Genomic DNA, 26,071 nt, shown 5'->3' on the forward strand with positions numbered 1-26,071 from the left:
GAAAAATATTGCACATGTATGTACATACAGACACAAATATACACACACAGTAGAGAGTTGGGAAACAAGCAGAAAGGCTCTAGGCATAGATCTATGGGTACAATCTCTCCGTTCCTCTTCTCTGACCTCGGCTGCTTGGGACCCAGCCTCATCTAGGAGCTGGCCACCTTGGCCTTCCAATTCTTTTTTATTTATTTATTGTTTTACATATAGCAATTACTTCCCTCTCAAGTGGCAGCTTCCCCCAACTTCAGGGCTTCTCCATTCATGGAAAATGAAAGTTAATCCTTTTGCATCATTTGGGTTAGAGGAGCTACACACAACGTGTTGTTACCACTATTTAAAGAGGAAAAACGAACCCAGCTGAGTTACAAGTAGAAAGGTTTATGTCTCCAGTCACTAATGAAATACATGGTAGAGCTGAATTGAAAGCAAATTTTCCAGCATCCTATGCTTTGTATATTTCATTTGTGGTCACCCATACTTTTGCTAACCAATCTTTTAAAACAATGGAATTACAATATTTGTTTACACAAAATTATAAAACATCGTCTCATTTTGGAGCAGTCGTTGGAGTACAAAGGGAGTGCAGTGGGACAGGAACCAGACTTTATCAGTCCAGGCTTTTACCTCTTGACCCCAAGTAAATTCTTTGAAATTCCCTGGGCATCAGTTTACTCATTTCCAAGACTGGAATTTGGTTGTGGTGTGGATCAATTGATACACAGCTTTGTGAAAGCTAAGATTATTATCATTATTCACGAACATGCTTCCATTAACATTGCTACCAAAAAGTTGACTTTGTAGTATGTGTACACATGCATACACATGCACAGTAACTCAAATCTCAGAAAGCATATCAGTTAAAGTTAACCATAACTTCATACATTTTTTGATTTCCCCACTGTAATTTTTAGGATTAAAAAAATCCACCTTGGAGGAATTCTATTATTTTTAAACATAGATTTCTAATTAAGAGCTCATGGGTGCATTCTAGAACAAAGGAAGAATGAAGGAGAGAATTTATGAGGTTATGAAGTGTTATTCGGTTCAGTGTCTGTTTACACGTTCAAAGATCTAAAATTACATACCTAGATCACATGGCTTAGGCTGTTTCCATTTCTTATTTTGATATATTTCATCCAATTCTCCAATGACTTGGCTACAAAATAAAGCAGGAAATTAGATTTACAAGAGACGTATCATCTGGTTCACAATTTTGGAAGCATTGGGGAATATTACTGGCATAACCAGTTTTTTTTTTTTCAGTAGACTTTTCATTCTGAAATGCAACTTAGTTGGGTTATTAATTTTTATGTTTGCCTAGCTTGATAACATGCAAATTCTATTTAAGAACATATGCTCCTTGACAGAAAGATGGATAAACAGACGTGAACTTTAATTCTTCTTGTACTAATTTAATAACAGCTTGTGGTTAGAGAGCCCTAATTCCCAAAGTACTATATTGTACAGGTAGGGAAGTGAGGGCTCCAGTGAGTTTCAGTGGTGTACCCTCAGGGCTGGGCTCCCCTGCAGGCAGCCAGAGCTTCATCCTAGAAAGCCAGTGAAACAGTATCAAAGATCAGGATAGGAATGACAGTATTATAAAAATTATAAAGAACCATCAAAACATGCATCAAGGGAAAACATAAAGATCTCAATGAGTTATAAAATAAGTTGTAAAACATTTATTTTATAGTTTAGTAATGTAAAACGTATTTTGAATTACTTGTGTGTTGGGTGATTGCAGTTTTTAGCTTCTAAGACCCCCATGGGTATTCATCTGGCCCTGTATATGGTACAATAACGCCTGAACTCAAACCTTTTTTGAGTTGTCTGTGTCTGTTTGCATGGATGGATGGCTAGCAGGGAGGTTGAATGGTATTACTTGATGTACTACTTGCAGTAACAGTCTCTCATCTTTGCAGAGCTTTTTACTTCTTCTGACCTCATTTCTTCACTAAGACCTTGGAGAAAGATTATAGTTTTACATGGAGGAAATTTGAGGCATAGAGACTTGACTGGGTTTGCAGAGAAAGGTCAGGATTAGAAATTAAGACTCAGTCTAAATTCCAGTCCTATCTTCTTCTATTATAGCTGACCACGAGTCCACAAGTCTGAACTTTTAGAATGTTGGCTGGCTATTTTTAAAATTGATTTTCTTTTCTGGCATTAGTATTTTTTGAAGAAAAATTGGAGGAAGGATTTATGTCATCACAGAGGGAAGAAAGACTCTTTTTTTAAAAAAGGTTTTAAGTCTACTTGCACAAATGTAGACAACATAATCAGCAAAGCTTTAACAATCACATAATACCTTATGGATTATTTTTATAAAATAGTCAAAGCATTGCATGTATGATATATTTGTACAGGAAGAAGAGGACCTGAATTCTAGTACTAATTCAGTAATTTATCTCTCTGAGTCTTACTTTCTTTAGCGTTTTTTTTTAATGATAATGAGATTAGACTATATGATTTCCCAAGGCCTTTCTAACTCCATCAGACTGATGCAAAGAATTACTTAAGTGATAGTGTCATTTTCACACTTTTTACAAATTTTGTCACTTGGGTAGTAAGCATAGTATAGGGACAATCTTAGTTGCTCATTTACTATCAGAAGGAGCCACTTGGGGAAGAAGGGGCCTGCTGCTTTTGTGACAGCAGAGGGGTCTATTGTGTTGAAAGTGAAAAAAACCTATTCAGCCATGAAGTAGTTTCTTAGGGCTACAGAAACAAATTACTACAAACTGGGTAAATTATAGCAACAGAAATTTAGTCTCTCACAGTATCGGCAAATAGAAACGTGAAATCTAGGTGTCGGAAGGCCATGCTCCTCTGAAGGCTCTAGAAGAAGAATCCTTCCTTGCTTCTTTCTAGCTCCTGGTGGCTCCCAGCAATCCTCAGTGTTCTTTGGCTTGTAGCTGTATTGCTCCAAGCTCTGCCTCTATATTCACAGGGCTTTCTTTCAAATGTGTATCTTGTGTGTCTTCTCCTTTTCTTTAAGAACACCAGTCACATTAGATTTAAGGCCCACCGTAATCCACTTGACCTCATGATAACTAATTACATCTACAAAGACCCTATTTCCAAATAAAGTCACATTCCAAGGTTCCACACCCACCCGAAGTTGGGAGAGACACTATTCACACCACTACTGTAAAGCACATTCATTTACTTATTCAGCAATGTTCATGGAGCATGTTACCTGTCAGGCACTGAAGACACAAAGGTGAGCAAAATAGACATGATCCTCCCTGCCCTCCCCAAGTTTGCAACCCAATAGAAAAAGACAGCAGCAAAAAGCAATAGCACATGATAAGCACTGGATAACCAAGGAGGGCACTGTTCTTCAGTAAGTTTCACAGAAAGCTACCTACCAACTTGAATGTCTAGTTCAGGTGTCCCCAAACTACGGCCCGTGGGCCACATGCGACCCCCTGAGGCCATTTATCCGGCCCCCCGCCGCACCTCAGGAAGGGGTACCTCTTTCATTGGTGGTCAGTGAGAGGAGCACAGTATGTGGTGGCCCTCCAACGGTCTGAGGGACAGTGAACTGGCCCCCTGTGTAAAAAGTTTGGGGATACCTGGTCTAGTTTCTCAATTGGGATTATAAAGTGAGCATTTTTTTTTTTTTTTTTTTTTTTTTTTTTTGCATTAGGTACTTGGTTTCACTTCCATTAATTAACGGGAAGGGTTTAGTTTAAAATGACACTGTCATCATTCTCACCACCGTAATCCTCATCCCACTGCTATTCTGTGATGATGTTACCATTCACCAGTCTCAGTCTGTATCAGAGCACATGCTGAGGATTATTTAGCCTCTCACAGATGAGTTGAAGAGCTTCACTGCAGGCACAACCATGCAGGGGATCATCTTTTTGTAAACTTTTATTTTAGGTTCAGGGGTGGATGTGCAGGTTTGTTATACAGGTAAATTGTGTGTCACTGGGTTTGGGGTGCAGATTATTTTGTCACTCGGGTAATAAGCATAGTATAGGGACAATTTTAATTGCTCATTTACTATCAGAAGGAGCCACTTGGGGAAGAAGGGGCCTGCTGCTTTTGTGACAGCAGAAGGGTCTATTGTGTTGAAAGTGATCCCCTGTTTAGAAGGTCTTCTTATCATGCAAACCTTGGAAATCTATCTTGGTTTTGAATATTACAATAATCTAAATTGAGTTTAGACACTGAGATGAGAACATTAGAAACTAAGGAAGGGAAAGAACATTTTCTGGTCCAAGAGAAGGACTCAGGTGTCCCTAATCCCAGTGAACTGTCTTGTTCACTCAACAGGTTGCCTTCTCAAGACAATATTCCCTCCTTATTATATAACAAATTAGGTAGGGGAATAAGTGATTTCAAATAAAGAGACTGACTGTAATAATTCTGCTACTGTCTTTGTATTCAAGGATGAATGGGCCAGTTTCTTTTTTTTCTTCTCTACATCAAACTTTCATTACGACAATATACAACTGGTAATGTGCACCGTGACTGAAAAGAGTTCTCACATAATTTGATTCGGTCCTGGCATAAGAATAGACAGATCAATGTTTGGAAATTAGAATCCAAAACAAAACCTGCACATCTGTGGTAAATTGATTTTCTTTTCTCTTTATTCTTTAACTTTTAAGTTCCAGTGTACAGGTGCAGGATGTGCAGGTTTGTCACATAGGTAAATGTGTGCCACGGTGGCTTGCTGCACAGATAAGCCCGTCACCTAGGTATTAAGACCAGCATCCGTCAGCTGTTTTTCCTAATGCTCTCCCTCCCCTTGCCCCTGCAACAGGCACCGTTGTTCCCCCACATGTGTCCATGTGTTATTGTTCAGCTCCCGCTTGTAAGCGAGAACATGCGGTGTTTGTTTTTCTGTTTCTGTATTAGTTTGCTGAGGATAATGGCTTCTAGCTCTATCCATGTCTCTGCAAAGGACATGATCTCATTCCTTTTTGTGTCTGCATAGTATTCCATTCCATGGTGTATATATACCACATTTTCTTTCTCCAGTCTGTCATCGATAGGCATTTGGGTTGATTCCATGTCTATGCTATTGTGAACAGTGCTGCAATGAACATATGCATGCATGTATCTTTATAACAGAATGATTTATATTGCTTTGGATATATACCCGGTAATGGGATTGCTGAATCAAATGGTATTTCTGCTTTTAGATCTTTGTCTTCCACAATGGTTGAGCTAATTTAAGTTCTCACCAACAGTGTAAAAGTGTTCCTTTTCCTCTGCAACCTCACCAGCATCTGTTGCTTATCGCCTTTTTAATAGTGTTATTCTGACTAAAATAGGCCAATTTCCAAAACCTTGAGCAATGTATAGTGTTGACTAGAGCCAGTGTCAGATATTATGTGATCTGGTAGCCAATGAAGGTCCAGGCATGTCCTGAGGGGCTAAGTTCCACCTTAGTTAAACATTTATTTACTAAGTGCCATTATGTTTGAGACGTGGTAGGAGGTACGGTAATGCAGTGGGTATCTTGTAAACCTACCCTCCGGTTGCTTAGAGACTAAGTTGATGTGAGGATATTATGGTAGAGACTTACCAATCCCTGAGGTGGGGACAGGCGTTCTCAGAAACATTTTATTAAATCCCTGTCAGTGTACTCTGAGGGCTTCCTCAGTTGTATGTGGGAAGGGGAACCAAGATATAAGAAAATCTTCCCTCTGAGGATATGAAGAGTTGGTGCAGTCAGTCAATCACATACTTTCATGTCACACGGATGCTGTTAGTTGATTTGATTGTTTCCCTAAATATAGGAAATTTCTCTCAGGAATCTGTCAATTGCTAATTGTATTAGGGACAATAAAACCACAGTTCATGCTCTCTCTGAAACAGAGAGGAGCGAGGCTTCTCTTCGGGAAAAGTGGTTAGAGAGAGAGGAGGCTCTTAGGGTATCACCCAGGATATATAGTGGGGAGGAAGGTGGAGGTTAAAGAGAGAGATGACTGGGAAAATATGCTGGCAGAGATGGTAAGGGTTGGGCATGGAGAAAGAGAAGGCTTTGGATGACAGTTACAAAGGCTTTTCTTTATGTTCATTAAGTCCCAATAAACTCTTTATTCAACAAGGTTTTCAAAGCCACACATCTTTGTCTCTGAGAAATGTAACTTTTGGGATAAGTCTTTCTGAATATGGGAAACTCCTTGGCCAAAGAACCAGTTTTTCCCATTCTCCCTGCTCCTGTCTCTGGGTGGCATTCGAAACCTCCCTGATCAGAAGTCGGGGCTCATCTTTTTGTAAGAGGGCTGCTTCCACTGAGCACAGACCATGTCTGTCAGATGAGGTTCTATCCTCTCAGTCTACTGCGGTGGCTAAGTGTGAAAAATTATCTCTTCCTCTTCTGAGGCCCCTTGAGACACATCCTGAGAGCTTGTGAGGTCATGCTGTCATGATCTCTCAGATCTTTTCTGGCTGGCATGAAGCCCAAGGTGCAGGGAGGAGAGGTTCATGTCCAGTGGTGGTGGTTTGGTGAACTGGGGAGTCCCCACCCCAGATCTGTTTCCACCACTCCCCACTAGCCCACGTCCCACTGCTGCCCTCCACCAAGACCTTGACATTGCGGCCTTGTACCAAGTGAGGAATGGCAAGGCCCACATAGTGAGTGCAGAGCCCACTTCCTGGTTTCATATTTGGCGAGTATCATTTGCTCCTGCCACAGATACCCTTCACCAGGACAAATGTCAAATGACTTTAAGGTTGACAGCCCCATGCCACATCCTAGTGAGTCAGAATTAGAGGTACACACTCTCCAAAGATGAGCTCTTGAAACAAGTGTCACTTTCTTGGGAACACAGCACAGGCTCTGAATAAACATCAGATATCGGACACTTTTCACCTGTGTTCTTGGACAGCTCAGGGCTAAGAGCGCCAAAGGAGACCAAGAAAGAACCGAATTCTGACTCTTTGCTGCACCTGCACAAGGTGCCTACTTTGTACTTGTTCATGGGCCTGCAGCTCCTTGCCAGGACAGTTTCACCTAATCAGAGCCGAACTAATGATTTTGGCAACCTGAACTACACAGACAACCCGGCAGGTTTGGTTGAGGAGCTCTTTCCAGAGGAGAATTTCCGAATATTTTGATATATATTTGTGTATTTTGACAACTATTCAAAAATTAATATTTAATCTTATTCAGTGTAGATGTTGAAAAGAATTGAACTTAATTTAGGACCCTCAGATAAAGGCTTTTTTTTTTTTTTTTTGGGATGTTCTTTACTTTTACAATAGTGTGGGATAAAGAGAAGGGATGTTATCATGAACTTGAAATTCAACTGAACTCAAATGAATACATATTTATTCTTGAGCAAGTTCTTAAGATCACTAATTTTCATTTTCCTGTCTGTAAAACATGGGTAATTATTATTTCTCCATCATAATGTTATTTTGAGCAGCAAATGGGGTAATACCTTTGAAACAGTGCATAGCATATTGTAAGTGCTCAATAAGGTTTTACTTATTCTTTTCCTTTTTATTTTTATCTTTTGACAAGGTCTCACTTTGCCATGCAGTGGCATGATCATGGCTCTCTGCAGCCTCAATCTCCTGGGCTCAAGCAATCTTCCCACCTTAGCTTCCTGAGCTGGGACCACAGGGGTGTACCCGTATGCCAAGTTATTTTTAATTTTTTTGTAGAGGTGGGGTTTCACAAGTCCAGGCTGGTCTTGGACTCCTGAGTGCAAGCGATTAACCTGCCTTAACCTCCCAAAGTGCTGGGATTACAGGTGTGAGCTACCAGACCGGGGCCTTTTTCTTGAATGCACAAAAGTTGGCCTCATTTCTAGACCTTTCCTCCAACTATTAATAATTATAGAATGTCTTTTGCTTATTTGAGTTTTCTCTGTCTTTCAAGGCCTAACCCCAGGTCTTTCCAACTAGTGCTGTCAAAGCCTACAATGACTGTCTGTTCTTTGAAACTTTGACTTACATTGCATGTAGGTATTTATGAAAAGTTTTATGTATAGGGACTATTTTCCCAGCTGCCAGAGAAGTTCATCAAAAGTAAGGATTTGTATGTTCTGTCTCTTTGCGTTCCAAGAGTTGAGTGTAATAACTGCTGCATAGCAGGTACCTAATAATTGTTGATGCCATTTTTAACCAAACTACTATTATGTCAAATAATATGACAACCATATTATTCATTCAACTACTGAATAACACAGCAGAGAAAAAAATTTCTTGAGCACCAGCTTTGGGACAGGCATACTTTTTGCACAGGGCATGGCTGAAGATAAATTCTCTGGATTTACACTTTTGGAAGTTTATTGTTAACTGTAGAGATTTTAAAATCTGAACCTTGGATATCTGTAAAAATGAAGATTCCTGGGTCCACCCAGACCTTTTGAATTAGAGTCTTTGTGAATAATCTGACCCTTTGCACTTAAAACAACAGCAGCAGCAGCAGCAGCAGCAGCATATTTCCGTGGAGATTCTAATACACTTTTAGGGTTTAAGAACCACTGGGCTGGTAACCTTCCTGTTGCATTATCAGCTGCTCCCAGAGATGACGCTTGTACATTACATTATTCAGTCATTTGGTCAAGTAGCCCATATTTGCCATGTGGGTTCTTGATTGTTCCTATTTTTTTTTTTTTTTTTTTTTTTTTTTTTTTTTTTGCTTCACTTATGGGAGCCCTGAAACCCAAGAGAGAAGCCTGGAGTGTGGGCTTTTCCTATTCTTTCTCATGGGGAGGCCATTACCAATCATCTGCATGGCAACTTCTTCTTTTCTCTAAGATTGTTATTAAAGTGGACACAAGTGGAATATTAATAAAATCTTCATAGAAGTGTTTCCTTCATATTTGCATGGGAAAAAATGATACTTGTGTGGTATAATGAAAATTATACTGAAACTGAAGGGCATGGATCAAATCTCTTCATTTCTGTGGGCTTTAATTTCTTCATCCACAAAATATAATGTTCAACTAGAATATGACTTCTTTTGCATTTTTTCATGCTTCTAAGACCATTTCATTCAAAATTCAGGGCTATACTTCAATTCTGGCATGGATACTTATAAGCATTTGCATTTCGTCCTTGAATATGGTGTGGACTCTTCAGACCTTCCAGACTTAAAAAGCTTTATTCTATAGACTCTTCTTAGATGGAAGCCCCCAGGCCCTTTGATATTTTCTGTTTTCTTTGCGTTTGTGGAGATTTGGGTATTTTGCTTTTCTTGATCTACAGAACACTAAGTCTGTGTGTGGGGTTTGAGCAAATGTCTTCTGATTGTTTTCTGTCAATCTTTCTCATGAAACCCAAATTCTTTTTTATTGTTTCTCTGAGCTAAAGAGAGTCAGGGCACTGATATGATGACTTCTTTAGTCTTTGTTTTTTTTCTTTAATTCAATTCTTCATTCTGTTGTGATACATAAAGTTTATATGGCATTATGTAGAATAAATTACGAACATAACATGGTTTTTGTTTTCCATGGGCAACCATGAGTAATTGCTAATGTTTATTAACTTCTTGCAATATTCCATGCCATGTCCTGATTAGTGGTATACATTATTTCATTCAAACTTTACCATATACAGATTTTTACTATCTCTAAAAATCAGCAATTAAATGCAGTTTACCCAAGTAAAGTAGTCTTGAGTAGAGGAGATAAGACTTTTAGTCACTGGCATTTCATGTCAATAGAGTGATTTTTTTTTAATATTGGGGTTAACTGTCAGTGTTGTACATTCTGTGTAATAGTGTTTTGACAAGTGTATAATGGCATGTATTCATGGTTATAGAATCTTACAGGATACTTTCACTACCCTGTTCTCTACCTATTTATTCCTCCTGCCTCTTTTTCTAACTCCTGGTACCCACTGATGTTTTTAGTCTCCATAGTTTTGCTTTTTCCAGAATGTCATATAGTTACGTCATTCAGTATATACCATTTTCAGATTGGCTTCTCTTATATAATTATGCATTTAAGATTCCTCCATGTCTTTTCATAGCTTGATAGTTCATTTCGTTTTAGTGCTGCATAATGTTCCATTGTGTGGTTGTATCAGTTTATTTATCCATTCTCCTACTGAAGGACATTTTGGCTGCTTCCAAGTTTTGACAATTATGAACAAAGCTACTATAAACATTTGCATTAACGAATGACTTTAAATACTTGCATGGGAATATAGAAACTGAAACTCAAAGATTTGATTTAGGCCTAAAAGGTGGTAAGATTTTGATGAGCAGAGACAGATGGGGTGACATGCTAGAGGCAGTGGTGTGATCTTGGCTCACTGCAACCTCTGTTTCCTGTGTTCAAGCGATTCTTGTGCCTCAACCTCCTGGGTGGCTAAGACTACAGGTGCATGCCACCACATCTCGCCAATTTCTGCATTTTTTGTAGAGATGGGATTTTGCCATGTTGGCCAGGCTGGTCTTGAACTCCTGACCTCATGTGACCTGCCCGCCTTGGCCTCCCAAAATGCTGGGATTACAGACGTGAGCCACTGCATCCGACCTACATTTTTCAAATGCTTAACATGTACCATGTGCTGGCAAACTGTTAGATGCTTTAAGTTATCCTATCTAAACTTGATGTTCCTCTTCTGGAATGTTCCAATAACACAATTATGTCTTATTTTCATATGTATAAAGGCTAAAGCTAAGAAATGGTCTAACTTTTCCAAAGAAGTCACAGTTTGAACTAAATCTGACTCCAAAGTCTTTGCTCGTTGTGCCATCCTACCAGGCTCTCTATGCAAGTGCAAGGAGATCAGAACAAATAGTTGGCTAGATCATCAGACATAGAAAGGATACATGTGGCAATAAAGCTTGACAATGAGGTTGTTCAGCACTTTCACTTGGGCACTGTGGGGGTAATCTCTGGGCACTGGGGTACTCAGCATGAGGTCATTGGGTATAGAGGATGAGGGGGAAGATGGTTGGAAGGCCAATGAACAAGAGGAAAAACCATCTTTTTCTACTTCACAACATTGCTTAAACTTGATGGTATTGATGTTAGTAAGAGACTTCTGAGGGTGTGCAAACGTCTACCCCTACGTGACCTTCAGGAGAAGGAACAGGATGCCTGAGTCTGGAGTTCCAGTAGATCAGCTTCCTCCAGGTTGATCTACTGGAAGTCCAGACTCCAACCCGGAGGAAGTCACATGCACTTTGCTCACTCACTGCCTGTCAGCATCATGGTCCCAGAGCACGTCTGGTCACTAACACCCTTACTTCATCAGGGCCCTTCAAAAAGCTGGAACATTCTTTAATCTGCAGGATATTTTTGGAGCTTTGCAAAGTCCGTCAAAATAATCACATCACAAGGGCTTTTAGATCAGGAAGTGAAAGTAAATTAGGGAATGAGGAAGCTTTATGTTTTTTCTCTTTTAATAAAAGACTTAAAGCCACAACTTTTAAAATCTAAATCATGGAAAGCTAGTGCTGAAAGGAATGCCTCTGATCTTCTAGTGGCTTTTGAAGATGAGAAGCTGCTAAGGAGATTATGCAACTTGCGTATGTTCGCACAGTGCCTTCCTGGCATTAGCACTCTGTTGCTGCACGCTGAGCCCTGTGGTGTTTGTGCTACTCCACAGACGGCTTCTTTATGACTTTATCAAGTGGCAATTCATGCAGGCAGCAACTAGCCCAGAGAGCAGTGGAGACATTTATTTACCCAGGGAACTATGGTGGTAGGGTAATTTGCCTTTTGACAGGTCTTCTTCCAGAGCCTTGCCCTTTAGCACAAAGAACACTAATTAGCCACCACACCATGAACACAGAGGGGAGAGAGCTAAAGACTCTTGCTTCTACCCGTCAGCACCTCTCTCCATGTGCTCAGCACGTTGAACTCATATTGCTTCTGCAGCGCAGTCCCTGGCAGGGCTTAGAACGGCTCTCCCTTCTTCCTACGCTGCCTGTTGGTTTTAGCTTGGTAAGGCTTGTGATCATACTTATCACAGAAATAGGGAATTCCTTGTCTGTGTGGGCAGGTACCAGTGGAATATACTTGACTGCAGCTACCAGTGTGCCAGGAGAGTGGGAAGTAGGAATTCCACTACCCAGGGCATGAAAACAAATCCCTCTCCACATCTTTGATTAGAACATCATGCCAAAATAACCTTGTGGGAAGAATTGTTGTTCTTGGCAGGCATAACAGGCACTTTTTTTTTTTTAGATGGAACCTCACTTGCTCTGTCGCCCAGGCTGGAGTGCATTGGTGCGATCTTGAGTTACTACAACCTCTGCCTCCTAGGTTTCAGTGATTCTCTTGCCTCAGCTTCTCAAGCAGCTGGGATTATAGGCATACACCACCATGCCCAGATAATTTTCTGTTATTGGTAGAGACAGGGTTTCACCATGTTGGCCAGGATGGTCTCGAACTCCTGACCTCAGCTGATCCACCGGCCTTGGGCTCCGAAAGTGCTGGGATTACAGGCGTTGAGCCACTGCGCCCAGCAGACACTTTTTCCTATTTTCTTTTTTAGTAGGTAATACAAACATATGGCACAATTTTTTTTTTTTTTTAAACAGCAGATCTTGGCCGGGCGCAGTGGCTCATGCCTGTAATCCCAGCACTTTGGGAGGCCGAGGCGGGTGGATCACGAGGTCAAGAGATCGAGACCATCCTGGTCAACATAGTGAAACCCCGTCTCTACTAAAAATACAAAAAATTAGCTGGGCATGGTGGTGCGTGCCTGTAATCCCAGCTAATCAGGAGGCTGAGGCAGGAGAATTGCCTGAACCCAGGAGGCGGAGGTTGCGGTGAGCCGAGATCGTGCCATTGCACTCCAGCCTGGGTAGCAAGAGCGAAACTCCACCTCAAACAAACAAACAAACAAACAAACAAACAAAAACACAGCAGACCATGAAAAGTAAAGGTTAATCTTACTCCTGACTTCAGGCTTCCAATTTTTTTCCCCCAGGGACAACATTTGCAACTAATATCTTGTGTATTCTTTCAGATATATTAATATATATTCTTTTAGTGCCCATATAGGTATTATTATTTAACACAAATGGCAGTATACTTAATGTATAATTCCCCCCCCCTCTTTTTTTTTTTTACTTACTAGATCTTAGAGTTGGCTTCATATTGAACTTCTTTGTTCTTTTAACCACAAAAGTACTATAAACATTTTATCTATCAGGTTTCCTTTCTTCACTGTTTTACTTCTTTTTTTTTTTGCAATTGAGTACTGACTTAGTTCAAATTATGAGTATAATGCTATGTTATACAAAATGGGAAATTGGGACACAGTGAGACAAAACAGTATACCAAAGAAGAGTCTGGCAGAAATAAGGACAGATCTCAGACACTTGCATAAAAGAGCACAATACTCCTAATTTATCTTGAGATGTTATGGGAAAGCAAGAGGCAGGTTAAAGTATAGGTCCAATTTTCATATAAAAAGGCAAGGCTAGGCATGGTGGCTCATGCCTATAATCCCAGCACTTCAGGAGGCTAGGTGACAGGATTGCTTGCTGTCGGGAGTTTGAGACCAGCCTGGGCAATATGGCAAAACCCCATCTCTACCCACCAAAAACCCCAAAATACAAAAATTAACCAGGTGTGGTGGTGCGTGCCTATAGTCCCAGCCACACAGGAGGCTGAGGTGGGAGGATCACTGAGACCAGGGAGGTGGAGGCTGCAGTGAGTTGTGATTGTGTCACTGTACTCCATCCTGGGTGTAAGAGTAAGATCCTGACTCAAGAAAAAAAAGTCAAATCTTTTGTTGTTTTTTTTCTCTACAGGCTACTGCTTTTCTGCTTTGCTGTTCCATTGAATATGTCTTGCGAATTTCATTTGTTCATGATTTTTTTTCCTATAAATATATGTTTCTTCCTCCCTCAGGTACCACATCAGTATCCTCGAATTCAAAGTATCAGAGTACAATTTACTGGTAAGTATTGTCAAAAGTTTAATTGATTCATATCAATTACTTGGCTATTGAGGATGATATTAGTGCTAATATGGAAATAAAAGGAATTCAAGATTTTTAGCTTGCACTTGGAATGGCCCTGCACAAAATAACCAAACGTATCACTGCCTCCTACTTCTCTTCCTCCTTTTCTTTCTCCGGTGGCAATGACTTTCTCAAAGTACCTTTCAGGAAAAACTAGCAATAGGAGGTAGAGACGAGAAGCAAGTCTGTGCCCTTGAGCTCTTCCACCTGCAGCTTTGGGAGCCCATCCTGAATCCACAGATAGGCTGTGCACAGCTGCGTTATTAAGCTTAAGCGACTGCTGGTACAGGCCATTAGTAACTGCTGTGGATAGGTCTGATGCCTGGGGCATGTGGAAAATTTGCATTTCATGGTCAGATGGAGACAGAATAGCAAAGAGTTGAAAACCACTGCGTTGAGTCAAGCTTCAAAGCAGGGGTAGTGTGCAGGGCCAAGGCATAGGGTACCACGGCCACCCTTTGCTCATAGTTTATCCACTGAGCAAGAAAGGAGGCACTGAAGTTGCCAATCCATCCCTGTTCTGAAAACTTGGGAAAACCCAAAGCCACCTTTCCTGGCATAGGTGTTTTGTGATAATTTCTATGATATCTCAGCTCCTGAATCTCAGCCCCATTTGAGACTCTCTTGGCTACTACTGTTAGCATAGCCTCTTCTTCCATTCCACAGGTAAGGCAGATTCCACCCCACAGGCAGAAACACAATGCTCTCTTGCCTTTATTCTTTCATTTTTCTTTTTTTTTTTTTTTGAGACAGTCTCACTCTGTCACCCATGCTGGAGTGCCATGGTGTGATCTCAGCTCACTGCTTTTACTCTTTTCAAAATCTCTCCCTATCACTTTTTCTTCATCTGATTCCAGATGTATTGGAAAGTTTGTTACCCAGTACTATGCTTAGGAATTAATTTAAAAAAATTTTCTCTATCCTCCCTAGAATATAAGAAGGAGAAAGGTTTCATCCTCACATCCCAAAAGGAGGATGAAATGATGAAGGTGCAAAACAACTCAATCGTCATCAACTGTGATGGGTTTTATCTCATCTCCCTGAAGGGCTACTTCTCCCAGAACATCAGCATCAGCCTGCATTACCAGGAGCATGAGGAGCCCCTCTTTGAACTGAAAAAGGTCAGGTCTGTCAACTCCTTGATGGTGGCCTCTCTGACTTACAAAGACAAAGTCTACTTGAATGTGACCACTGACAATACCTCCCCGGATGACTTCTACGTGAATGGTGGAGAACTGATTCTTATCCATCAAAATCCTGGTGAATACTGCGTCCCCTGAGGGGCTGATGGCAACGTCTAAAATCAGGCACCAGCACGAACACCAAGTTGGGGGCAGACAGGACACGGATTCTTCATTGCAAGTGAAGGAGCCTCCCAGCTCAGCCATGTGGGATGTGACAAGAAGCAGATCCTGGCCCTACTGCCCCTACCCCTCAGGGATATTTAAAATTTATTTTATATACCACTTCATCTTATTTATCCTTATATTTCCTAAATTGCCTAGCCCTCACACCCCAAGATTGCCTTGAGCCTACTAGGCACCTTTGTGAGAAAGAAAAAATAGATGCCTCTTCTTCAAGATGCATTGTTTCTATTGGTCAGGCAATTGTCATAATAAACTTATTGAAAATGGCAACTGATTACCATTTGCTGGAAATTTGACATGTGTGGGGCATTACCAAAATGAAGAGGAGCAAGGAGTAAAGGAGCGGGGTTATGAATCTGCCAAAGATGGTGTGAACCAACCCCTGGAAGCCAAAGCGGCCTCTCCAAGGTTAAATTGGTTGCAGTTTGCGTGCTGCCTAAATATAAACTTTCTCATTTGGTGGGGGTTCAAAAGAAGAATCAGCTTGTGAAAAATCAGGACTTGAAGAGAGCCATCTAAGAAATATCATGTGCTTTTTTTTCTTTACTATTTTGCTTTCCCAGCTTCCAAACATAGTTAATAGAAATTTCCCTTCGAAGAGCTATCTGGGGGTGTGATGCTATGAAAAGTCACTTAATCAGTGACTTAAGATTTTCTCCTATACAAGGAGAGTAAGATAATTTATTGTGAATGGTTAGCTGTACAGGATAGCAGGGAACTGGACCTCTCAGGATAAAAGTTATTAAGGATTTTAATAGTCTGGGGAGGAAACACATTCTTTGCCACAGACAGGCAAAGCAACACATGCTCATCCTTCTCCCTATGCTGAGGTACACACTCAGTGCCATGTATTGTACACACATGCACATTGCTGGTTTCAAGAAATGAGGCAATCCTATTATCAAATTCAATTTGATGTCAAATAGCATGAAGAAGTTACTGTGCCTTATGAAAAATAATGATCTCTGTCTAGAAATACCATAGATCATATATAGTCTCATACTGATAATTGAAACTAAAAGGATCTATAATCAGCCAATGCCAATGGAATAGGATCTTCAATGGAATAGGATCCCCTTAAGTTTAGTTGAAATGTCCCCTTGATATAACGTGTCATGCTTATGGCACTGTGGATAATATGATTTTTCATGTCAAGTTTCCAGATGATTTGTAACTTCTCTGTGTCAAAACTTTTATAAACTTAAAAGTTTTGAGATATATATTTTAAAATTGTAGCAAATGTTTCCTTGACACTTTAAATAGAGGACACAACATATCACAGGAACTTTCTGGATGATTCTGTGTTATCAAGGAGTTGTACTGTATTACAATTATCTCCAGAATCTCCAGAAAGATGGAGGGCTGTTTGCCTTTACACTAAATGGTCTCAGTTGGATTTTTTTCCTGTGTGTTTGATACCAGTTTTTTATTTCCTCTTAAGTATCTATGTTCAACTATATTCCCATTCCTCCATTTTAATCTGTTATGAAGGAAGGTAAATAAAAATGCTAAATAGAAGAAATTGTATGGAAACTAAGAGTAATCAATTTCTGAGTGGCTGCAAAGACACTCACAGAATCATAATCATAGCTAAACATTTATGGAGGGCCTACTGTGGACCAGGCACTGGGCTAAATACTTACAGTTACAAGAATCATTCTGAGACAGATATTCAGTGATACCTGTCTTCACTATTCAGAAGATTTGTGTGTGTATGTGTGTATAGTTCACTTTTTGTTGCTGATGATGTTCTGCATAATTGCAGTTACTCAGTGAGTGATATCTGGAAAAGTAAATGTTTATGACTATAGGTAATATTTAAGAAAACATCAGAGATTACTACAAACAGCTCTACTCACATAAACCAGTAAACCAGGAAGAAATGGGTAAATTCCTAGACACTTGTACTATACTGAGACTAAACCAGGAGGAAGCTGAAACCCTGAATAGACCAGTAACAAGGGCTGAAGTAGATGCAGCATTCAATAGCCTACCAACCAAAAAAAGTCCAGGTCCAGATGGGTTCACAGCCAAATTCTACCAGACATACAAAGAGGAGCTGCTTCCATTCCTTCTGATGATGGACGCAAAAAGCTTCAATAAAATACTGGCAAACAGATTGCAAAAGCACATCAAGGAGCTTATCCATCATGACCAAGTAGGGTTCATCCCGGGATGCAAGGCTGATTCAACATACGCAAATCCATAAATGTAATCTATCACAGAAATGGAACCGAAGACAAAAACCACATGATTATCTCGATAGATGCAGAGAAGGCCTTCGATAAAATTCAACAGCACTTCATGCTAAAAACTCTCAATAAAGTAGGTATTGATGGAACATATCATAAAATGATAAAAGCTATATATGAGAAACCTATAGCCAATATCATACTGAATGGGCAAAAGCTGGAAGCATTACCTTTGAAATCAGGCACTAGACAAGGATGCCCTCTCTCACCACTCCTATTCAACATAGTATTGGAAGTTCTAGCCAGAGCAGTCAGGCAAGAAAAAGAAATAAAGGGTATTCAATTAGGAAAGGAGGAAGTCAAACTGTATTTGCAGATGACATGATTGTATATCTAAAAGACCCCATCGTCTCAGCCCAAAATCTTCTCAAACTGATAAGCAACTTCAGCAAAGTGTCAGGATACAAAATCAATGTGCAGAAATCACAAGCATTCCTATATACAAATAAGAGACAAACAGAGAGCCAAATCAAGAGCAAATTCGTATTCACAATTGCTACAAAGAGAATAAAATACCTAGGAATACAATTAACAAAGGATATAAAGGACCTCTTCAAGGAGAACTACAAACCACTGCTCAAGGAAATAAGAGAGGACACAAACAGATGGAGAAACATTCCATGCTCACGGTTACGAAGAATCAATATCATGAAAATGGCCATAATGCCCAAAGTAATCTATAGATTCAATGCTATCCCCATTAAGCTACCAAGGACCTTCTTCACAGAACTGGAAAAAACCACTTTAAACTTTATATGGAACCAAAAGAGAGCCACATAGCCAAGACAATCCAAAGCAAAAAGAACAAAGCCAGAGGCATCACACTGCTGGACTTAAAATGATACAACAAGGCTACAGTAATCAAAACAGCATGGTACTGGTACCAAAACAGAGACATAGACCAATGGAACAGAACAGAGATCTCAGAAGAAACACCACACATCTACAACCATCTGATCTTTGACAAACCTGGCAAAAACAAGCAATGGGGAAAGGACTCCATGTTTAATAAATGGTGTTGGGAAAACTGGCTAGCCATGTGCAGAAAGCAGAAACTGGACCCCTACCTGCACCATAAAATTAACTACAGATGGATTAAAGATTTAAACATAAAACTTAACACCATAAAAACACTAGAAGAAAACGCAGGCACAACCATCCAGGACATAGGCATAGGCAAGGACTTCACGACTGAAATACCAAAAGCAATGGCAATAAAAGCCAAGATAGACAAATGGGATCTAATTAATCCAGAGCTTCTGTACAGCAAAAGAAACAATCTTTAGAGTGAACTGGCAACCAGCAGAATGGGAAAAAATTTTTGTGATCTACCCATCTCACAAAGGGCTAATATCTAGAATCTGCAAAGAACTAAAACAGATATAAAAGAAAAAACAAACAACCCCATTCAAAAGTGGGTGAAGGCTATGAACAGACACTTTTCAAAAGAAGACATATATGAGGCCAACAAACATATGAAAAAATGCTCATCATCACTGGTCATTAGAGAAATGCAAATCAAGCCACACTGAGATATTATCTCACGCCAGTTAGAACGGTGATCATTAAAAAATCTGGAGAAAACAGATGCTGGAGAGGATGTGGAGAAATAGGAACACTCTTACACAGTTGATGGGAGTGTAAATTAGTTCAACCATTATGGAAGACAGTGTGGTGATTTCTCAAGGATCTAGAAATAGAAATTCCATTTGATCTAGCAATCTGATTCCTGGGTATATACCCAAAGAACTACAAATCATTCTACTATAAAGACACATGCACATGTATGTTCATTGCAGCCCTGTGTACAATAGCAAAGACCTGGAACCAACCCAAATGCCCATCAATGATAGACTGGACAAAGAAAATGTGGCACATATACACCATGGAATACTATGCAGATAAAAAACGATGAGTTTGTGTTCTTTGTAGGCACTTGGATGAATCTGGAAACCATCATTCTCAGCAAACTGACACAAGAACAAAAAGCCATACACCCTATGTTCTCAGTCCTAGGTGGGTGTTGAACAATGAGAACACGTGGACTCAGGGAGAGGAGCATCACACACTGGGGGTAGTTGGCAGAGGTAGGGGAGAGACAGCGGGGCATAGGGAGGGAGGGAGAAATGCCAGATACAGTATGCACCTAAAGTAAAATAAAGAAATTTTAAAAATATATATTTAAGAAAACGCATGTTTCATTTTTTTAAGTTTGGAATTGTCTATATTTCTCATGGATGTGCAGTGCACATGCCAGGCCTAAATATAATTGTTGTGTGCATTGTTTGTCTTTGATGTCATGGTCCCCTCTCATAGGTGCCCACTCCCTTTGGGTGCACCTGGCCTGCTCTTCCCATGTTGGCTTCTTCAACCACACAGGGATATTTCTGCTATGCACCAGCCTTACTCCACCTTCCTTCCATCAAAAATATGTATGTGTGTCTCAGTCCTTTTAAGTCATGTCCTTCACAGGGAGAATTAACCCTTTTATATATATGGCAGAGTTTTGTGGAAAGATAATAGAGTGAAAAGTCAGGAGATCAGAGTTTTAAATTTGACTCAGCCACTAACTAGCCAAGTAACTTTGGGAAAATCATTCCCCATTTCTGGTCTTGCTTTTCTTTCTTGTTAAATGAGAGGAATGTTAAATGTCTAACAGCTTAGAATCTTATGCTTATAGTGGTAGCTGTGAATGCACATATTAAATCTCTAAGCTCTGGTTGCTATGAGTCAAGGAGTGTAGGCCTTTCCTTTTCTATGTTGAATTAGCTTTTTCTCTGGACAAGCTTACATCTTCCCTTAGCCATCTTGGTGAGTCCTTTAAGAGCAGTTATCAATTGTTACTTAGAGATTTTCTGTTTAGAGAATGCTTACGGGATTCCAATCCTAATCCAAATCATATTTTGTTCTTAAGTTTACTGGGCAGGTCCCCTATTTTAAGCCATAATTTTGTGTTTAGTGTTTTCTTGGCTCTCAGAGAGTATTAATATTGACATTAATAGTATAGCTAATAGTAATATTGCTGTTTACATGAAATAAAAGATCTCTGAATTCACTAATGGTTAGAGTGCTGGAGTGTTCATTTATCCTTCTCTTCTCCATGTTCTGATTAGCTAATCCCCTGAGGAGGGGAGGATGGGGCAGACTATCCATTTCCTACTTGCCTCCAGTTTTAGCCATCGGAGACACATCTGAGGGATGGCTGAGCTGGCAAAGCCCATCTTTGCGTTTGGAAAGATGCTCACTGGAAGTTCTTAGAGTCCCTCTTCATGGTTCAAGAGACTGATTTAAATAGAGTTCTACCATGCACTGTTTTTCTTTTCCTCAGAACCTCATTTCTAACCTTGGCTGATTTTTTTATGTCTTCTCTCCTTAGCAGTAATTACATCTGCTGTCTCAATAAAAGGTCACAACTATTAATGGGTTTGTGTGGCATAGTATGGCCACAGTGATCCCCGTGCTATTTTTGATGGTGCTAATGACCCTCTCCTCCCTAAAACACTTCTATTACCTTGTATAGGATATAATAAAGCTGTAGAATTCATTGTGTCTTTGCCCCAGCCATGTACTTACAAAAACAAGACATTTGTGAGGGTAAAGCATCAGCCAGTTTGGTCTTAGATCAGAAAACAAAGCCATGACTTCCTTTTGCTATTTTAGTGTCAGTTGAAAACAGAATTCATGTATGCTCTAACAGAAGTATTTCTGGAAGAGGAATAAACCTAGCTAAGGAGCCTGGGGGAGATTAGGGCCCAAGCTTAGACTAGATGTACAGACAATTGAGTCTAAATCCCCATTACACAAGAAGTTCTAGTCTGAACTGATAACTGTTTTTCCCATAAATAAAACAATAACCTCTCTCAAATTACAGTAATTCATGCTCTTCATAAGACTTCTGCCAGAAATTCTCAAGTGGCTAAATGGTAGCACAAGTTGTGCTATAACTTTGTAAACAAAAGCTTCTTTCTCAGGGGGTGCCGAGATGGTCCTTGACAGCATTAGAGAAAAGATGAGGGAATACAAGTCAGGAAAAAGCAAAAATAAAGTAGGCATAGAGAAAAAATTCAAGGAAGGGATGCTATAAAAGCCTTTCAAGAATATAGATTTATACCAGAGATTTATTAAATTTGAGGGCCTATAACATTGAATTAATTTATTTAAAGAAAAAATTTTAAAATTCTTTTACAAAGTACCTGCCACTGTGTTAGGCATTCTGGGGAATCTGAGAGAAATAGAAAGGCACCAGAGTAATATGGTTAGTATAAAGCACTCAATATTTAGAGTCAATGGAAGCTTGTGTTCAAGTTGAGATTTTACCACCACTTATCAGCTGTATCCTCTGGTTAATTACTTAACTGTAGGTCTACTGATCACTGCCTACCCTGCTCTACCATTATACAAATTATCTCATAGTATTGTTCTGAGGATTAAACAAAACACCAACCACAGGTCACAGATGATGAAATTTTCAAGATATTTAATAATTTGTAATTACCACTTGTAGAAACCACAGTCCCTGCCTGTAGGATCTTACTTCACAGAAAACAAAGACCCAAGAGCCCTAAAATGAGTAAAGAAAGATGAAACTTTGTAGGTTTACAAGAAAGATGATTAAAATAAGTGGTATGCTGGGTGTGGTGGCATGCGCCTGTAGTCCCAGCTACTTGGGAGTCTGAGGCAGGAGAATCACTTGAACCAAGAAGGCGGAGGTTGCGGCAAGCCGAGATCATGCCATTGCACTCCGGCCTGGGTAACAAGAGTGAAACTCTTATTTCTTACATTATTAAGTGGTATTTCTTACATTATTAGCAAGTGGTGTAGAGTGTATAATCTGTATGAGATGCTAGTCCTGTAGTTTTTTGTTTCACTATTGAAAACTCTATGAAGTGACATTGGCCATATGGCAGTATATGAGATACCAGCTTTTATTCGCCTACCGAAAACAATGAGACAGCAATTGATATGGTCTGGCTCTGCGTCCCCACCCAAATTTCATCTTGTAGTCTGATTTGTAATCACCACGTGTTGGGGTGGGATCTCATGGAAAGTGATTAGATCATGGGGGAGGGGAAAGGTTCCCCCACGCTGTTCCAATACTGAGTTCTCATGAGATCTGATGGATTTATAAGGAGCTTTTCCCCCTTCACTCTGCACTTCTTGCTGCTGCCATGTGAAGAAGGCCATGTTTGCTTCCCTTGCCACCATAGTTCTAAGTTTCCTGATGCCTCCCTAGCCCTGTAGAACTGTATGCCAGTTAAACTTGTTTCCTCTGTAAATTACTCAGTCTTGGGCAGTTTTTTATAGCAGCATGAGAACCGACTAATACAGTAAATTACCACAGAAAACGAGGCACTGCTGTAAAGATACGTGAAAATGTGGTAGCGACTTTGGAACTCGGTAACAGGCAGAGGTTGGAAGAGTTTGGAAGGCTCAGAAGAAGACAGGAAAATGTGGGACAGTTTGGAATTTCCTCGAGACTTGTTGAATGCATTTGACCAAAATGCTGATAGTAATATGGTAACACTCAAGACACTAAGGCTCCCTTTCCCATTCTTCTGGCATATGGAAAATAAAGTCTAGACTAGACTAAGGTGGTCTTAGATGAAGATGAGGAACTCACTGGGACGTGGAGTAAAAGTCACTCTTGCTATGCAAAGAGACTGGCAGCATTTTGGCCTTGCCCTAGAGAGCTGTGGAACTTTGAACTTGAGAGAGGTTATTTGGAGTATCTGGCAGAAGAAATTTCTTTCTTTTTTTTTTGAGACGGAGTTTCGCTCTTGTTACCCAGGCTGGAGTGCAATGGCGCGATCTCGGCTCACCGCAACCTCTGCCTCCTGGGTTCAGGCAATTCTCCTGCCTCAGCTTCCCGAGTAGCTGGGATTACAGGCACGCGCCACCATGCCCAGCTAATTTTTTGTATTTTTAGTAGAGACGGGGTTTCACTATGTTGACCAGGATGGTCTTGATCTCTTGACCTCGTGATCCACACGCCTCGGCCTCCCAAAGTGCTGGGATTACAGGCGTGAGCCACCGCACCCGGCCTAGCAGAAGAAATTTCTAAGCTGTAAAGCATTCAAGAGGAAGCAGAGCATAAAAGTTTGAAAAATTTGCAGCCTGATGATGTGATATAGAAGAAAACCCATTTTCTGGGGAGCAATTGAAGCTGTCTGCAGGAAATCGCTTAAGTAACGAGAAGCCAAATGTTAATCACCAAGACAATGGAGAAAATATTTCCAGGACGTGTCAGAGACCTTCATGGAAGCCCCTCCCATCACAGGCTGCAAGGACCGAAAGGGAATGATGGTTTCCTGGGCAGAGCTCAGGTCCCCCCTGCTGTATGAAACCTTTGGATATGGTGCCCCATGTCCCAGCTGCTTCAACTCCAGCCATGGCTTCAAGGGGCCAATGTACAGCTCAGACACTTGCTTCAGAGGGTGCAAGCCCCAAGCCGTGGCAGTTTACATGTGGTGTTGGGCCTGCAAGTACACAGAAGTCAAGAATTGAGGTTTGGGTACCTTTGCCTAGATTTCAGAGGTTGTATAGAAATGCCTGGATGTTCAGGAACAAGATTGCTATAGGGGTGGGGTCCTTATGAAGAACCTCTGTTGGGGCAGTTTGGAAGGGAAATGTGGGGTTGGAGCCCCCATGCAGAGTCCGTACTGGGGCACAGTGGAGCTGTGAGAAAAGGGACATCATCTGCTAGACCCCAGTATGGTAGATCTACTGACAGCTCACACTGTGCACCTGGAAAAACCACAGACACACAACATCAGCCTATGAAAGCAGCAGCCAGTAAGGGGGTGGTACCCTGAAAAGCCACAGGAGCAGAGATGCCCGAGGCCATGGGAGCCCACCTCTTGCATTAGCATGACCCAGATGTGAGACATGGAGAGCTCATTTTGGAACTTTAAGGTTTAATAATTGCTCTATTGGGTTTCCTCTTGAATGGGGACTGTAACCCCTTTGTTTTAGACAATTTCTCCTATTTGGAATGTGTGCATTTATCCAATGCCTGTACCCCCATTATATCTTGGAAGTAACTAATTTGCTTTTGATTTTACAGGCTCATAGGCAGAAGGGACTTGCTTTGTCTCAGATGAGACTATGGATTTGGACTTTGGGGTTAATGCTGGAATGTGTTAAGACTTGGGGAACTGTTGGGAAGGCATAATTGTGTTTTGAAATGTAAGAAAGAGGAGATTTGGGAGGGGCCAGGGATGGAATGATACAGTCTGGCTCTGTGTTCTCACCCAAATCTCTTCTTGAATTGTAATACAAATTGTAATCCCCACATGTTGGGGGAGGGACCTCATGGGAGGTGATTAGATCACGGAGGTAGTTCCTCCAAGCTGTTCTCATGATAGTGAGTGTGTTCTTATGAGATCTGATGGTTTTATGAGGGTTTTTTTCCTCCTTCCCTCTGCACTTCTTCCTGTTGTCATGTAAAGAAGGATGTGTTTGTTTCCCTTGTTGCCATGATTGTAAATTTCCTGAGGCCTTCTGAGCACTGCAGAACCGAGTCAATTAAACCTCTTTCATTTATAAATTACCCAGTCTTGGGCAGTTCTTTATAGCAGCATGCGAATGGACTAATAATATAAATCATTCTACTACAAGGACACGTGCACACGAATGTGCATTGCAGCACTGTTTACAATAGCAAAGACCTGGAACCAACCCAAATGTCCAACGATGATAGACTGGATAGGGAAAATGTGGTACATATACACCATGGAATATTACGCAGCCATCAAAAACGATGAGTTCACGTCCTTTGTAGGGACATGGATGAACCTGGAAACCATCATTCTCAGCAAACTGACACAAGAGCAGAAAATCAAACACCGTATATTCTCACTCATAGTCGGGTGTTGAACAATGAGAACACAAGGACACAGGGAGGGGAGCACTACACACTGGGGTCTGTTGGGGGGAAATGGGGGAGGGGCGGGGGGTGAGGAAGTGGGAAGAGATAACATGGGGAGAAATGACAGATACAGGTGAGGGGACGGAAGGCAGCAAACCACACTGCCATGTGTGTACCTATGCAACAATCTTGCATGTTCATCACATGTACCCTGAAACCTAAAATAAAATAAAATAAAATAAAAAAAAAAAAAAAAAAAAAAAAAGCAATCCACATGAGAAAATAGCCTTGAGAGGGTTCAAGGGCCTAATTAAGAACCTGCAGCAACACAGTGGAGCAAAACACACAATGATTGTTGGAGATATCAGCATATGTGAGATGTATAGAGATGACTAGAACCTGGGACACAGAACAGGGGATATCAGGATGAGTCACAGTTACACAGTGGGTGCCACTGTGGTCCCCAGTGGCATGCTCTGCAGAGGACACTGGTAGCTTTTGCCATTGAGGTGACTAACAGCAATCAACACTGTGAACCCCCTGGAGAGCGAGATAATGCTATGTCAGCCCTAAAAGCAGCCACTGTTGTGCTGCCCCGGGACTGAGGCAACCCTCGCTCTGATTTCCTGTAAACTCCCTACCCCAGATTTATGGTTGCCATTAAC

The 26,071-nt window shown here is 40.7% G+C and overlaps 2 protein-coding genes across 8 annotated transcripts in view; one reads left to right on the plus strand and one right to left on the minus strand.

Annotated features, from left to right (window-relative positions):
* The window catches only part of TNFSF4 (TNF superfamily member 4), a 111,123-nt gene extending 92,182 nt beyond the window's left edge, over positions 1–18,941 (plus strand). For both annotated transcript variants that reach the window (XM_003925356.4, XM_010336114.3), the window contains 2 exons: positions 13,809–13,857; positions 14,851–18,941. In XM_003925356.4, coding sequence (XP_003925405.3) covers positions 13,809–13,857; positions 14,851–15,200 — 399 coding nt within the window. In that variant the 3' untranslated portion in view covers positions 15,201–18,941. The remainder of the gene's footprint in view (positions 1–13,808; positions 13,858–14,850) is intronic.
* Positions 1–26,071, minus strand: part of LOC104650944 (uncharacterized) — a 413,896-nt gene that overhangs the window by 14,267 nt on the left and 373,558 nt on the right. For all 6 annotated transcript variants that reach the window (XM_074389849.1, XM_074389848.1, XM_074389847.1 and 3 more), the window contains one exon: positions 1,092–1,162. The gene's annotated coding sequence lies outside the window, so the exon portion shown is untranslated. The remainder of the gene's footprint in view (positions 1–1,091; positions 1,163–26,071) is intronic.

The sequence above is a fragment of the Saimiri boliviensis genome, chromosome 19, assembly GCF_048565385.1.
Source record: "Saimiri boliviensis isolate mSaiBol1 chromosome 19, mSaiBol1.pri, whole genome shotgun sequence".
NCBI classification, from domain to species: Eukaryota; Metazoa; Chordata; class Mammalia; order Primates; family Cebidae; genus Saimiri; species Saimiri boliviensis.